Genomic DNA, 16,842 nt, shown 5'->3' with positions numbered 1-16,842 from the left:
AGCTTTCATGGGCATAATTGAAGCATGCAGATGAGCTTAGCAACAGCGCATGGATACAGGACGGCTGTCTTCCAACCTTGTGGTTTTAACGATAGAACTGAGGGACCACTTGTTTACAACTGATCTGGTCTTTGTTTACCGCATGGACGCGTATCATTCCCGTAGCTGCACCTCCACTCTTATGAATGGCATTTATAGGTATTTCAGAAGAGTGATCTTAGAGGGTGCCAGTGGTCGTGTCTGTGTTTGTGCACGTCATTATACAACAGAGCTGCAGAGTATGATAATTGGAGATGACTCATCCAGCCCTTCGCTTATTATTCTTTATGCAGCAGACGGAGAGTGGTGATGGTGGTGGGGGGGGGATTTACTTTTGTGCATGAGAGACTTGTTTGATTCTTTTTGGTGCGTGAGTCCTACAGACGCTGCTTCCAAGGCTTATTAAAAGCGACGCACAAGATCACGGAGGTGAATTTTGTCAACACTGATTCGTTTCATTCAAAATCCATTTTTATTTGTGAAGCGATTTAAATACATTTTCTGGGATCTGATCTGATTAAGCCTTGCTGTTGAGTCTCGACCGTCTTTACGGAAGCAAGGGAATCCACTGTACAGCTCAAGTATGAATCGATCCCTCCTTATCAAAACAGGAATGATGCCGGAGCTTCACCAAGAAAAATCCAAGGCAGCACAGTTTTATTTGAAATCCACCAGTATATTCTCGTGACAGTCCAAACACTCTCAACTGTGTCGTAAACAGAAGTCTGTCTTCCCGTTACAGGCTGTTGTCATGTTAAATCTTGAGGCTCACTCCAGCCTTTTATGCTGTGAATCTTCCACTTATAAGACGACAGGTTCTCTGATGTGTACTTCGGTAGCAGTGAACTCTACAAAACCCTTACTTGTTATGATGATGTTCTAAAATATTTCAGCTATCTTTAAGTAGTACATCAAAAGAAAAACCTGTAATGTGAACAAACAATTCACAGGAAGTCTAAATAAATACCTGTACATGAGAGGTCATCATTCACACTGTATGTGTCACAAAAGCAACTGTCCTTGCATATGGCTAAAGACCCTAATATGACAATTGTTGTCGATGATATTGAACATTAGATATCACTTCCCTCCTTCTGTTATCAATATTATCCATATATTGGTTGTACATTTCCCATAAAATGCAATATTTTGTGTTCATATAATGGACCTTTTTCTTGATTTAGTGACTAGACACACAACTAACACACATACATGAGCATACATAGGCGTTACATCAACATCTTGTTGCCTTGTCAGCCAGCTCAGAATCTGTTTTGGGGTCAGCCCACCAGTCTCCTCCCATCGCTAAGTAGCAAGGCAGCTGCTTGCACAAGTCTTCCCGAAGCACTTAGGATCTCTTGTTTGAGTGAGGAAATAATATCCGTCTTTTGGTTGCGTCTATTTAAAACACTCGTTGCCACAAAATACATGGCCTATTTGCTTAGAATCCATCTTCAATCCATGTCAAAATGAATCCATCAGACTCCACTAATGGTGCCTCAAAAAAGTTAAGCTCAAGCTGTCACATCTGACTGATGTTCCTGGCTAAGTCATCTACAACTTCTGATTCATATCTTTCACCCTTTTCCATCTCTATTTTAAGACCGTCTGTGGCATCCTGCATGACCTTTTCGAGACAACCCTGAGACAGGATCTGTCATCGGATCAGGATCACACTGAAGGGTATCTGAGCTTCCTGTCATACATCCTGTACAGGCCTGATCTCCTCACTTACCTGAGATAAAACACTTCTGGATCAGTGAGTTTAGCGCGCTGTCTCGCTGTCATGAATTCTAAACTTCACTCCACAAATCAACCTCTATTCTCCTGCCTGAGACTGGCGAAGCTTCCTCTCCGTACGGATGAAGGCATTTTTTCCCGCCTGCTTAGCAGTTAACTTCCTCCCAGATACACTTGGAGAGCAGAGGACAGACTTCATTTCAATGTTCCTGTCAGCTTTTCAGAACCGGGTTTCAGAGCTTCCTCTCTTTAGTGTGCTGCTGTTGAACTCATCATGCTCAAAACTGAGATTATTATGAGACCTTGAAATCATCAGCAGCTTTTCGCGCTTGCTGTAATCCCGTCTCGCTGACAGTGAGGCATCCAACAAGTCCTCCGCCTGCTCCTCTCGGTCCTCCAACCGCATGTAGCCTCTGCTGCTTCCTCGTAGGCCACTGTTGCTGCAGCTGCTGTTGCTACGGTCCAGGCGAGGCCAGCTCGGGTGTTTGCGCTGCTCTGCATGCACACTGAGCATGCTCGGCCGGCGCTCCAGGTCTAGAGATTTGGAATGGCTGCTGAGCATGTGCAGAGAGGAGTTGGAGCCAAAGTCGCTCCTCGCTGTTCCTGGTGAGAGCCAACATCCTGAGGTAGAGGACGGTACAGGGGGCAGGGAGGACGAGGAGAGAGAGGAACAGTGCGACGAAGAGGAGGCGGAGTTGCTCCGGTGTAGGCCTGGGGGCTTTGAGGCCTTGGCAACTGTAGCCACCGGCACCGCCAAGGACTCCATGGAGCTCAGCGGTTGTGACCGGTCGTCTCTCCTCAGTCCTCTTTCCTCCTCAGTGATGGCCTCCATCTCGGGTTCGTCAATCACACAGTTGTTTAGTTTAATCACGGGGAGCGTGAACGCAGATATGGAGGAGGAGACGATGGAGCGCGCATGGTGCCCGCCCGTCTCCCCGTCCCGGTCCACACACCACTTGTGCGGTATAGAATCCGAATGGCTAAACCCTGGGCGATCCTTGTAAAGGGGCGCGAGAAGTCCCGAGAAACTACAATCCAGTTGGACTTGCTCTTTTCTCCTCGGTAACTCCTCCTCAGCCAGCAGCACCTCCTCCTCCTCAGTGGACCCAGCCATGCTCCCCCCAGCCCAAGAGGAGAAGCCAAGGACAGTGTTGCTTGGTGATCGCACTGGCCCCAGGTTATCAGCAGCGTAGCCCTCCCTGGCATAAGCGCTGCTGTGCAGAAGTTGCTTCTGCTCTCGCTGTCTGAGCCGATGTATGTCAATGACGGTTGAGTACATGTCTCTCATGTGGATGATCTGCAGGAGAAACAAGGAAAATCGTAGTTTGAGGCAAGCAAGGGTGTAAACAAATGAGTATTTGCTACACTTGTGTTCGTGATCTCATCGTGGCTTTCTGGAATGGTTAAAAATTAAAGAGCGGATTAATCCAAGCAAGAGAGAAGGAGCGAGGGAAGGCTGGCAAGAGAAAATAAAAAGATTACATTTACAGAGAAGTGGATGGAAGTAGGGTGGAAGAAATGGGATGAGGACGTTGGCTGTGCTGAACAGTCTCCGATGAGCAAAAGTCGAAACCCTTTTTCAGTTCGAAACCCACCTTTGTTTCTCTGTCTCTGTTCTCATGAAGAATCGCATTGGCACAGATGAAGATGAAAATCCCGATCCCCATCGTGAACGGCCCGAGCATCTTCATCCTCTCTGAGTGGAGATGCTTTTCCAGAAACCGTGACAAAGCGCCCCCTGTCTGCTTTGATAGAGTGTCTGCCAACACCACAGCTCTTTAAGTGCCAAGCAAATATTGACTGAAATCTACTTTCATTTACAATAATGCTGTACCTTGTACTTCCTGACTGGTGCTGGCGTTCCCCACATCTCCCTGCGTCACTGTCAGCGTTGGTCTACCTGGATCTCCTCCAGTTGTCGTGCTCACCTCTTCTCTTCTGGCTGTTTTGGGTGAAGGCTTTCTTCCACTCTGTGGCCAGTATCCCAGTGTTGCCATCCCAATCCCAATGACCAGAATAACCAAGCCCAGCAGGAGAAAGAATCCAGATGCAGAGTAGAGCCGCAGGCGGCCTCGTACCACGACAACATCAGTGCGCCGTTTCCTCTTCCTGTGTGGCATCAGAAATAGTAAATGGAAGAAAAATATGTCTCCCAAACATCATATATCAGCTGGTTATCAGAACTGTAGATTTGAATGCAGCTGAGAACCAGGCAATGATGAAGCAGCTCCTGTTAAATATTGAAGTGACAAACTATTGGTTACCGAGGTGCTTCTGCAGGTACGTTCCCAAGACCTGACACAGGTCGTTGCTGGGAGCGTGCCGAGTCCTGGCGTTTTAGCTTTGCCAAACCGGTCAAGACCCCTGCAGCTGCCATCATCCTCTACCTGCGAAAACACACCCACACAAACCATGAGATAAGCTTGAGTTCAAGGACAAGTTTAAAGTGACACTTGGTAAAACTGAAGCGTGAGACGTCCTCAAACAGCTGAGAGCAGAACAGCTTTTTTTTTTTTTTCTGTCGAGCGACGGGAAACTGAAGGTGACACTTTGGCAAGTAAAGCACGACGGAATCTAAGCTTCTTTGCAAAGTTGACAAACCCTGTTTACGGATGTAGGCAAACAAATATTTGCAGCCCAGGGCAACATTCTAAGCTGTTGTCTGGAGATGTTGACGGTGGTGGAGTTTGATCCCTGGAATCAGCACGAGGCAGCGAGTGTGCATATTGATGCAGAATGTATCCATGTTCATGAGACAAATCTGGTCATTGAGAAAATAAAAAATGAAATCAGCAGGCTTAAACTAGTATCTATCTAGATTCACTTGACACAAGACAGCAGGAATAAGACAGAAATGATCAGTCCTTTGGAAATGAAAGACACATTTTCATGTCCAGTTTTCTTTGCTTATATATCAGATTTCAAAATAGCGTATTGGTTTTCTCCCTCCTGTGTTTCATGATCTGACCCAGAATCCTGACTATTTTAATCCTGCTAATTTTCCCATTATTTATGTAGCCTCTTTTTCTCTTGCTCTCACTTGTACATCTTGAATGCATTAACCTCCCCACCCCCCAAACCTTATTGGACAGTTGGTTGCGGGTGAATCGGACAAAAGAGCACATATCTCCCTCTCCCAGCCTCTTTCTCTTTATCACACCGTAATGCATTTTATGTGTCAGTCTTCATCTTGTTGCTGCAAATCCAGCACAGATGGTGAACCACACAAGGCAGAACACAACCCGCCTGTTATCACACAGTGTCTGCGGTGTACTTCTCACACATACTTGTCTCTTTCTCACTGCGATCAAGGTAGTATCCACTAAATCTCTCGGGAGTTGCAGCAGAGACTTTCCGAGTGCACTGATGTACAGAGAAGGCTCAATGTGTGTCACTGAAAGAGGTTAAAAGAAAGACAGGACAACAAAAACGCCTGCGCTCTACACCGCAAATCCAACTTTTAGTCAAGTCACACAGGAAATGAAGATTTATTTCTTTTCACTCATGATTTCAGTTGTAATTATAGACATTTTGACCCAATTACTCATAGATTTGTGTTTAGTTTTATAATAATATAAATATAATAATATAATAGCAAAGGTTAGGACACAAAAATGTCTGATGCAGCTCATGTTTCCTCCCACACCTGTCCAAAATATGCATTTAAGAATAATCTTTAAACAATTTCATCGCTATATTGAGATGAGTTAACACCAAAGATGCCTAGAATTTATCTAGAATGTCAAAATGTCGACCTAGACTGTTCAACACTGACTTGCTACAATGATTTCCTCTTCCACATGTTTGTGTACAAGGCGTTCTGAATACTATCACGTATTGCTCTGTATTCACTGTAGTTGTAGATAGACAGGTAAAATAGAGGCGGTGTGAGCTGGTCTTGGAGGCTGTGGACCACATGAAACGGCTTGAGTGTGTGATCTTTTTCTATACAGTATTGTTTTGTAAAGTTGAAGTCTATAAAACATAAAATTACAGATCTGACTTGTTCATTCACTGCAGTGCTTTTAGCTTATTTACAGTTGCTTTGTAGTCCTGGTCGTTTTAATGAGAATGTTTGTTCAGTGCAACGGACATTATAGTGGGAGGGAATCAAATAACAGTGACAGGCGGCTCAATAACAACACTGTTGACACTGTATTGATATCTTCTTATGTTTCAGTGCTTTTTACTCAACGCACTTATCCAATAACGTAACATGTATTGGAGAGAAGATGAGAAAAGTGCTCCAGCTACAGGACGATGACATACTCTGTATGTATCCAGCCAGTGAAATGACTAGACACAGACTTTAACAACTGAGGTCCTCGCAGTAGCAGCCCAATTGTATGGTCGATCTTGCTGCCACCTTTTAACAGAGATTTTTTTTTTACTCTTTTTCAGCAAGAGATTATCTCAAAATGATCGTGCATCCCTTGAACAACACAGTATGTTATATGTACAGGGAGAACATATACAGTATTCATCCAAGAGAGATACAAATCTCAAGTATACTTACATGTGACTCTAGGTATCTATGTAAGGAGGGGTTCGATGGCGTTTGACAATCCCAACTTGCTTAATCTATAGGTGACGTGCCTATAGCAACTGCTTGCTGCTAGGTGGAATGTTTCTATGGCAACCGAATATTGTGTGCGTGAGGATGACACGCGTGCGATAGGTGCACCTTCAACACCACTACATCTTTGATTTGGGTTTTCTGCTGGCGCGTGCAGTCATCAAAGCTACATTGAAACCTTGGTGTCACAGATTGATTTTACTCGCACTCGCTGAGAAGTGTGATTGACAGCAGGAGGAGGGGGATGGGAGGGCAGATGTGGAGGTGATAGTGAAGGGGACTCACCAGCATCAGCACCAATGAGGAAATTCTAAATACCATCGGCTTTGTTTTTGTGACGTCTTCAACAGATAAATACTGAAGATTATAATCTGTCATAGCGCAGCAAGCCAGCGGGAGGCCTCCTGACGCGCCTGTTAGAGGAGAAGGGAATACGAAGAAATCCTCCACTGATGTTTCTACTTGCATAATGAGTCGTGCTGAATGCGTTTTTTACGGTGACACTTGAACTTAATCTCAAAGGAGAGATGAATAAATCTCCTACTGTCAGAGTGAAGGTCAACCCTGCGTGATACAGTGATGATGTGAGTGAAACATCAAGCCGACAGAGCCAGTTATCATGCACAAATTCTGTGCTGCATACAACAAGCCGGAGCAGTAAAACAGCTCCACAGAGGTGGATGACACTAGTCTGCTCCTTTTTCAGGACGAGGTTAAGATATGAGCCAGCGAACAAGAGGGAGATAAAATTACCGAGACAGATCGTTGCTGCTGCACTGCTCGGTAATTGACTTTGTTGATCCCTGTAGTGGAAATCTTTATTTAGTTTCCTAGAAAAGTCAGTGGCAGCAGCGCTTTCCCAAAGTCGCTTGATCAAACCAGCCAATCTCTCTGATGCAGCAGGGAAACCACGACTGCCAGTGGAAAACAAGATGAACACCGTCCTGGAGGCGACCAGGGGCAAAAGAACATTTAAGTATCAGATAATATTCAACAGGTCTTTAAGATTCCTGCCCCATTCGGTCACTATTTTGATTCTACACCATCACAACTTGAAAGGTATTGTACTGATATTTATCTGTGGTGTTAGAGGTGTCAAACGTAGGTTATTTATCACACTACGCTGTACCATACTGTACCATATTTATATCTAAAGCACTTGAAAAACAACAACACAAGATCGTCACTAAGTGCTGTACAGAGTGTAAAATCAAGATAAAACAAACATTGATGATAATAAATGCATAGAATTAAGACATAAAAGCCAGCAGAACTGTTAAGACTAAAACCTGCGCAGATAAAATTACTCACAAGATCAGCTGAGTGGTTGTATGCAAGCCAAAGAATAAATGTCTATTTGCGTTATTATTGATGGTTATTTATTGATTTTTCAAATGAATTTAAACACATTTAATGAGTATTTAGTTTAACTTCACAATTATATTTATTTTTCAGTGATGTTAATCTCTTTGGTGGATTGCTTTTTAATTTATTTTATTTTATTAATATTTTTCCCCTCCAGAACATTATTTTAAATGAATATATTTGTTCAAATATGCAACTTTATTGAATATAATGAATAATAAATACATATGAAGAACTCAACTAGCATCACGCATACTACTATTACTACTACTGTCCACCCTGACCTTCAGGAAGTGTGACTAAATTCTGATATGTTCAAAGATGTGTCCCCCTCATCTTGCATGTGTGCTGCTTTATATGAGGTCCATCTTCTGATGGAGGCTTTTCATGTGCTGCTGTTAGGTGTTTGACAGCTCAGTATGAAACATCTGAGGACCAATTATGTATCTTCTGGCGTTTTATCGGCTGATTCTTCAAACTAATGGGCTGCACTTGGTACTGTCGAACAGGTGTAGGAGGCGAATTGTGTCTCTCTGGACTGTGAGTGATATACATTAGTTACATGTGATGTGTTTCTTTCTTTACCCTCCTTTTTAACTTATTGTGTCTGTAACAAGGGAGCTATTTTCGACCACGCGGTGGGTGTTTGTGCTTCATTTCCTTAAGTAAAAACATGACGGGATTAGATATGACAATCACAGCTATGTGTGAGAACGTGAAGATACTTCTGCACACGCACTCTGCTCTGCTGCCAGAAGAGTGCTGCACAAGGAACATGCAAATGAGCTGGTGTAAACCAGCATTGTGGCAAAGGTCGACTTTCCATACTGATGATGCTAGTCCTGTTTTGGTGGCGCAGTCTAGGAATGGAATGATGGTGTATCACCAATATACTGAACCAGAGGGAGGCTCAGGCATCATGGGAGGTTTTGTTTTATTATTTCATTTTTCTGAATGTTTAAGAATGATGATTTTATTTTATTTTATTTTTATTTTTTTAATAGCATGACATGATGCTGTAGCATGTAATGACGATGGTATTGCGTGAAATAGCCGGCGTCCAGTCATAAAAACTAAAACACTGATGGGCTACCAGCATGACTGAATGCCACTGGAATTTAAGCCTTGGATTTTCTGTGCTCTTGTCTGTTGTGAGTTTTAAAATAAATACATATAAAAAAATGTGACGCATTTATTTTCGGAAGAAAATCAATGTATCAATATTGTCGTGAAATGTTGAGAAAGATATCTTTTTTTCATATCTGTTTTCAATGAAATGTTTTTGTTATTTTGTTAAAAAGTGCATATTTATACATCTGTAATTCTTTTTTGTTGTTTTTTACATCAAGCGATGTATAATCTCATTTTTCCCGTATTCTCCCACCCCGTTCAACGCTAATGCTCCATCTACGTGACAGTTTTCCGGCCCAACAAATCATGTAGCCAATGTTTGCTGAGGCCCCATCGAGTTTCTCCTGCCACTGTAACCAAAGAGCCCATGTTGAGTTAGCACTCAGCACCAGGAAGCTTCAATGCTTCAATACTTAACCTGGACTTTACAACCAACTTTACACATGATGTTCATCATTCAGATCCGATAGTTCGGGACCCTGACCTTTGAGTGCTACTCAAATGAAATATCTTTCTAAATATCTGACATTTTAGCTTCTGGCTGGGCTCCAAGCCTCATCCAGTTGATTGATAAGAGTCATTGTCTTCTACTTTTTCATATCTATTATCTTATTGATTTTTGGAACATAACTTCTTTATGCTGCAATCTGTGCGGACCATTTGTCGAAAGCTAAATGGAGCGAGTAGAGAGTCAGAGGGGAACTATAAATAAGCAGCCCTGCATTGTGTTTGTGCATTCTCCCGCTCCGTACGGTCAGGGGTGACTCACTGGTCCAGAGAATATGTCACTTTGTGTTTCCCACTGACCTTTCAGCAGCGCATTAAGTGATGCAACCTCTGAAGTGTCAAGGCCTGCCTCCTCCTCACCATGTTGTTTGGCTTCACCCAACATTATCCTCATCTTTAAAGCATTAGACAGTCTCTGCCTCGACTCCTCCAATTGAATTAGATGGGGACTTGAAACTCCTTATGCTTGCGCCAGGCTTATGTGTTTGTGTGCTTAATGTGGAAACCTGAAAATCACTAATCCTGTCCTCCCTCACCTCCCAGATTGGCTGTCAGACCCTAACAATCATCCCAAGGCACTGCGTGTCCTCAAATAACCGATAACTCTGAAACTCTGAGGGTGTTTGTTTATACTTGGTCTCTCCTCCCTCCAGACACACACAGCACTTTAATTTAGCATCTTAACATGACTGTAATAAATGTTGGCAGCTGCAGTGTGAAAAAGCCAACGCACATGACATCAGTTTAGTGTTGAGAAAACGCAAGTTACGAAATGTTCTTTTGCAATTTCTGCTAAATTCTGACCTCCATGAACTAAAGATATCAGGAGGACATGCATTCATATATTGATTTTGTCTTTTTATACCCAAGATTATATAATTTTTTTAAATATCATTGATAGCAATGGGACAGCAGGTGGCAGTAGTGTTCCAGAACTGGCTTGCACAACACACATGGCATAGCGAAGAAGAATTGCGAATCCTTCAAAAGGTCCCTGAATCCAGATGATAATTTGGAACACCATCAAAATGAAATACCTTTTGTAGCACTAACTGAGTTGCTGCCAAAACATTTATGTTGCAGTGGATCATGTCAGACGTCTCTCTAACCATTCGGCCAATTGATTTGGAGATCATGAGCGGGTCGTTCTTTCTCTCTGGTGTTTGGGAGAAATACATTTCCGAGGTAGAACACTATTCCAGTCGACTTCAACATCCGAGGTCAGTTGTGTCATCCACACCAACAATATGACTCAAAATAAAATGGCATTTTGTCCATTGGTGTTCATCATTATAAGCACTTTCCGTACTTCCCCATCTCCACATGAGCTGTGACTGGGGAAAGCACTAATGTCCCCAGGCTCCCTGGTAGAGCATCTTGGCTTTGTGTGAAGCAAAGACAACACTCTGAAGTCAATATACCCAAACTTGTTTCTTAAAACTTCCCTCTTCAGCCAGAAACGTGCAGAATGTATTGTCTAAGTAGCTGGAGAGACCCTTCCTCAAGTGGAGGAGGTCAAGTATCTTGAGGTTTTGTGCATCGGTAAGAGCAAGGTATGGGGAGGAAAGAGCTCAGCCAAAAGGACAACCACTCAATTTACCGGTCAATTTTAGATTTTATAAGATTAGATTTATTAGTCCCACAGTGGGGAAATTTTACATGTCGCAACAGCCAATGACAACATAGACGTTGACACATATCAAAGACATTAATGGTACACAACAAACATCAAAGATTTGTGTACAAATAGCAGTTTTCTTAGCTGGTTTTCTCCCCCAGCTATAGAGCTCTGTCATCTGTGATGGACTCAGTGTTGAACCACTGCTCCTCCCTGGTGGATTCCCTGGGGCAGACCCCGGACACAGTGGTGAGAGGTCTAGGTTGACGCTAGTGGTATACGTATTGTATATTCTGCTACGACTGGTCGACAGTCGACTATAACCGACTGTTAAATAAGTCACAAATGGGATTATTATTCAAATAGTCGTGACATCATCGACCTCTGAGCAGAATCCGCAGTAAGAAGAATCCTTTCTAAGGCTACACGACCATCATGATCCAAAACATTGAAAGTCCCAATCCATTTCATGGAGGGCACATCAAAGGATCCATCCATATTTTTTAAATTCATTCACGTCACATGCCGACTAGTGGACAAACCTCCAAGCAGTCGGTCATGAATGTACTGAATGTTCAGAATATAACTTTAGCCAAGATGTCGTCAGGTTGGAAAACCTTGTTAATGAAGAGAAAGTCAGGAAAAAACTGCCTGTGAGTGGATTATTTAGACCGGATTATCCCGTTTATTTATATTTTTTCCCCGGCGACCGAGGATTAGCTGGTGTGCCACTTGACTTCCTAATGATCCTCAAATTCACCGGAAGCAACAAAAGACGTCTTTAAAGTGTGTGGCTGGCTCTCGGCTTTTTCACCAGGTGAGTTTCGGCATACAGTCACACTCAGCCCCGCATAATCCAGAGATTATGCTGCAGCCACAATGTTCTGTTGGGAGATATTCCACAGTCGAGCCAGAACATTAGCCTCTCTGATTCATGCATCTCCACTGTTGAGCTCATTTTAAAGCCTTTAAGTGACTTTTAAGGCCAGTAGGATGATTAAAGGGGTGAACTGGAGGAACCCCCATGCTCACATACCTCATGCTACAAACATGGAGTCTACCACGTGAAGATAGGTGAGGCTTTTTCTGAACCAGTGTGGGGCTGATTTGCTTTGTCTTCCAAAAAAAAAAAAAGTTTCAACTCACTGGATTTACGTTCCAAGACTTACTAACCCATCGCGGTAATATATGTCCGGTCTCATGTCTCTCACAGATCTGGCTGTTGAGGTTTTGCCAGCTCTGGATAGAAGGAGCTGGAATCACTTTTATCTTCAGAGGTCCTTCATTTGTGTTCTGGCAATAAGATATTCATTTCAAATTTGCCCATGTCTGTGTTGCATTCAAGTCTGGCATCTTCTAAATCCACCCCAAAAAAAAACACTATCTCCCATCCCCATTGCTCAATCACGACAGACTTTGAGAAAAGCATGACGAATAGATCCGGGCGGCCGAGATCCGATTGGTTTTTACATGGTTAGATTGCCGTCACTTCTAATATTTTCGATTACAATCTGGACTGGGACTTACCTTAAAAAGAGGAGACTTGACGCAGGTCACAGTGCCATTAGGCATGGGGTGGGATTGGAGTGTAACCCGGAGGGAAGTGCTCAGCCATCCTCGACTGTGAAGGTTACTTCCAGAGAAAATCCACGCCAAATGACATTACCATCACCCTCGCGTATCTTCCATCCGCGCGGGAATCAGGGGCTTCACCCGGAGTCATCGGATACAGTCCGAGTGAGAGGCGCTTATCCCAGCCAGGTCCGCTCCTCAAGTCGTGTAATTTCAGTCTTAATTCAGCGCCGAATGTATTTGGACCAGATGGAAAATATTGCGCGTGTAAGACAAAGAAGTGGGTTGAAACTCACTGGCGTTTACGAGCGAAGGCGAATTCCTACACTCGCCAGCGGTTTGAAACAGCCGTAAACACGCAGTTTGTAATCCCACAATGGAAACAAAATCCTGAGCATTTCGCCAAAGGAGCAAAGAACTGGTTATACCGGTGCGTAAAACTGCCGTCCAAAACTTCAGCTCGCGATGGAGCCAGTCACAATCCCAACGGTCTGTAGAGGAACTCCGTGGAAAGATACCGCGATTTCATCGAGGACGGGAATGTTGCGAACCCAAACATGGTTTAATTCCCCGGAGAAAGGAGAGAAAGAGAAGGGGGGGTGGGAGAGCGCGGGTGTGCGCTCGCGTAATTGTGCGTGTGTGTGCATCAGGAGATGTTAACGCTCGCGTTAGACGTTGAATTGGAGCCAGAGAAAGTAGTGTGTTCTCTTCTACCCCGAAAGAGCAAACACAGCGCTGTATCCGCACGAATAAATGTTATCAGATATTCCCCAATTAAAGCGGTTTCACCGACATTTTAAGAGCCGCGTTCTGTGGCGGCGCTGCAGTGGTAGCGGGGATGCCCCGAACGTTTCACTGCGCAGCCCCTGTGGTGACACGAGTTAGTTTTTCTTGGAGTCGTGGGAGCGCTTGGCTATTATCTGTGATCAACTAACTTACCAGTGGCTTGCTTGGTGAAGTTTTGTCCACATTGCAGTGAGAAGCTAAATGTTCCCTCTTTGTTTGTTGGGATGTAAACCTGAAATCTGGAATCCAGGCAGTGAAATGGGTTTTTAATCGGGCGTTGTGGTGCCAGTGCCTGGTTTTTGGACATGATGTTAATGCGATACACAGTTTAGATTTCTTTCTATCCCACTAATCCATCAAACTCTAGCTGTTCTTTCAGTTTTTGCCAACAAAACATGATAAAATCAACCACTTGCTGCCACTTGTTTCAAACAATATCTGAAACCCAATATCAGTTACAAAGTGAAGGCGAGTTTAAAAGCATTCCAGTGGAAGGATAATACACAGAAAACCAGGTTCCGCCTCTCCACTCTGCTTTGAGACCCCTGGTCCTCTTTAAATTCATTCACTTTTCCTTTGAATGTGAAGCTTGTATTTCAAAGCAAATGAGTAATGCTTTGGTGAACCGTGATTAATCATTGTGCGCTTTACAGATGTTGAGTTTCTGAGCCAAATGTCCTAAATGTTCTTTGCTCTCTAAAAGCTGGAGAAATGCTTGTGTCATTTCCTGTGTTTACATGCAGCGGGTGAGCGAAACACACACCAGCTGGGGGGAGACGAGGAAATTAACGACAGAAATTGTGCGCGCGTGTTCGCCTGTGAGCGCGGTTTTTGTTCAGATGGCTCAGATTAAGTTGCAAAAAATGCTTGCTAGGATTAGAAGAGAACAGCTGGAAGTGGATAAACGCCACGGTCTGTAATGTGGAGATCATTGTGGCTATTTTGGACGGCGCTCAACTTGAAATCTGACCATGACACGTCTGACCTCAACCCTAATAACACAGATGCACACGTCTCACCATGGAGTAGAGAGAACACGGCACATTCTCTTATGGGGGAAACATGTGAAGCTACAGGATCACAACAAAACTTCCTCAACCCAGAAATCTCCCAACATATTCAGCTATTTATGAGTCAAGTCATGCAGTATTGTGCTGCAGTCATTTATCTTATTTACATTCCTGAATAGTTGGAATGAAAACAGCGGCACTGACTGAGAGTTTGGGGACGAAGACTGACGTTGTTTACAAGCAACAACCTGGAATCGAAGCTTTACAGATTGAAGTGGCTTTTTATGTTTCTTCTTGAACTGCTTTTTTTTTGATGAATTACTTGGAGGAGAGTTTGAATGTCGAGGCAAAAAATAATGTACTATGATTGATTAACTGCCTTTTTTGGTATTTCATTGCCAAGAATTGTGAAACTGAACAAATACTCACAAGAAACTATTGCGGCGACGACTTCTGTTATCATTTAAAACAACCTTCATACTTCATATACTTATATACATTATAGTGGTTTTAATTCCAGAATGAGAAGATTTTGAAGCATCTCTTAACTTTCTCGCCAGCATTTCGTCTTTACTGGACCGCCATCCGTTACCGGTCTGAGGGATCTTATCCCAGCCACAGAGGCTGAAAGGCAGCGGCCATCTTGGACTGGTCACCATCCTGTATGGACAATATATGTCACACTGTGAACATTTGTAAATTATAAAGACACACAAGTTTGTTTGGATCACTGGAGGGGGCATTTATTGTCGCATAACTGGTGTCATCCCCGGTCCAGTTGTCTCCTGTCATGTGACACACAACTACTCTTCATACTTGTCGTTCCTGGAGCTGGAAGACATCCGGTATTTGAATGCGCTGATAAGTTAAATGGCTTCCATGAGCCAGGGTTTTGGTTAACTGTGTGGCACGGCCTGGTGCCAACATCCTACTTGGTGGATCAACCAGACGAATCATCACGCACTACTACTCGGAGGACAGTTGTGTGACACATTGAAGGATACTTTGCTGTAAAAACTTCAGCCTTAGGAGTGACGGTTGTCCATTTTTCTCAGTCAGTGTTTAATATGTTAAAGTGTATAATGTGAGAGCTGCAACTTGCAGCAGTAAAACTCTGCTGAGGCTGCTTTTAAGAGTTGGCCTTTGACCCACATTCCTCCTTTTTTACTATTCCTTTGTAGCTCAAGAGTACATGTTTGGTTGTGTGACTGATTGAAATTCTTGTAGTTCCTTGTCATGTGGAAGATTGACTGGATAAGGATTCAGTTTGTGGTTTTCAAATTCAGAAGTCAAGACATCATCACAGAGAGGAGTCTTTAGCAGATCTGTGCTTTAAAGGAGTTTCTAGTTTTTCCAAGCTGGCGTGACACCACACACACAACAGGCGTTAGGAGCAGCACTTTCAGTTCTGGAAACCGATGAAGTGTAATAAAGGATCAGGGCTTTGTGTCAGTTGTTGTAGCAGCCTTACAAGCGCCGGGACAGCGAGACCAGATCAGAGGGGACAGCGATTAGTTCTCCTTACTGCAGCCCTGGAAAGATAATGGCTCACCCAACGGCATATCGCTCAATCCTGCCCTCGATTTGAAAAAGGGCTCTTCCTTCTCTGCGCTGAAGAGGCATTTCAAGTCCCTAACAGTAAGGCTATCTTTGGGTCACATTTAATTGGAAGTTTTCTGTGGCTGCCCAGCTGAGACCACAGGGAAAGCTGGGGACCAGACCAGAGGTTGTCTTCCTCTTCCTCTGACTTGAAAATGTCTCTGGAGCTTTCAGTCACTGCAATCTGATCAGGCCTGGAAAGAGGAAGTCGAGGAATCCCTTGTTAAACTGCACCTATTTAGCTCAGTTGCCATGGATGTCTTGCATATCACTGACACTGTTAGCACTTGTTTGTTTTGACTTGTGCTTCGGACAAGTTTGCTCGGGTATTTTTCTCATTACCAGAATTAACTCACTACTGTGCTCAATGTATTACCTTGTTTCAACCCAGCGGAGAGAGGAAGGTTAGGAGGAAATATTCTATTTCAAAGCATGTTTGAACCTTCAGCTGTGCTTTAATAATTCATCCACGTGCAGGAATCTGTCGAAATGCTTTTAAGCTGTAAAGGATGCACTGTTCTTCATTATTTTTTAAATCTATTTTTGGTGTGAACACAAAGGCGTTTCAACTTGGCAGGAGGTTTTTAGAAAGTTAGTGTTATTCGTGTTATTGTTGGGGGTTTTTTCTTCTTCTAATTCCCTATTTTTTGTGTCAGACCTGAATTGTTTAGATGTAAAAATACACAAACAAAGTGCTACTTGCTTTTTTAAACTGTATGCATTTTGTAATGTTTCTATTCTCAGTAATGACCTCAGAAGGTTTGTCCAGATGCCTTTTGGACTGCCATCATTTCCTGACTTCTTCAGCCACACAGGCACAAATATTGACGCCCACCTTGCCCTGCAGACCCCCTGCACTCCATCGCTATGGTAACGCTGATGCAGGTTACCGTGGCAGC

At 43.4% G+C, this 16,842-nt stretch overlaps 1 protein-coding gene across 1 annotated transcript; it reads right to left on the bottom strand.

Annotated features, from left to right (window-relative positions):
- Positions 1-414: 414 nt before the first annotated feature.
- Positions 415-13,202, bottom strand: tmem200a (transmembrane protein 200A). Its single transcript, XM_053843914.1, has 5 exons — positions 12,504-13,202; positions 4,044-4,166; positions 3,614-3,888; positions 3,375-3,538; positions 415-3,076 (listed from the first exon to the last, which is right to left on the bottom strand). Exons 2-5 carry the CDS (start codon positions 4,157-4,159, stop codon positions 2,000-2,002), a joined length of 1,632 nt encoding a protein of 543 aa, XP_053699889.1. The 5' UTR covers positions 4,160-4,166; positions 12,504-13,202; the 3' UTR covers positions 415-1,999.
- Positions 13,203-16,842: the final 3,640 nt, after the last annotated feature.

The sequence above is a fragment of the Synchiropus splendidus genome, chromosome 15, assembly GCF_027744825.2.
Source record: "Synchiropus splendidus isolate RoL2022-P1 chromosome 15, RoL_Sspl_1.0, whole genome shotgun sequence".
NCBI classification, from domain to species: Eukaryota; Metazoa; Chordata; class Actinopteri; order Syngnathiformes; family Callionymidae; genus Synchiropus; species Synchiropus splendidus.
This window is presented reverse-complemented; position numbering and strand designations above follow the sequence as displayed.

Coding starts and splice junctions, on each gene's coding strand:
- tmem200a (XM_053843914.1), bottom strand. CDS start 4,159: ATGATGGCAGCTGCAGGGGTCTTGACCGGTTTGGCAAAGCTAAAACGC. Junction 3,539..3,613: donor CACCAGTCAGGAAGTACAAG/GTACAGCATTAT, acceptor TGGTGTTGGCAG/ACACTCTATCAAAGCAGACA. Junction 3,077..3,374: donor ACAGAGACAGAGAAACAAAG/GTGGGTTTCGAA, acceptor TTTCTCCTGCAG/ATCATCCACATGAGAGACAT.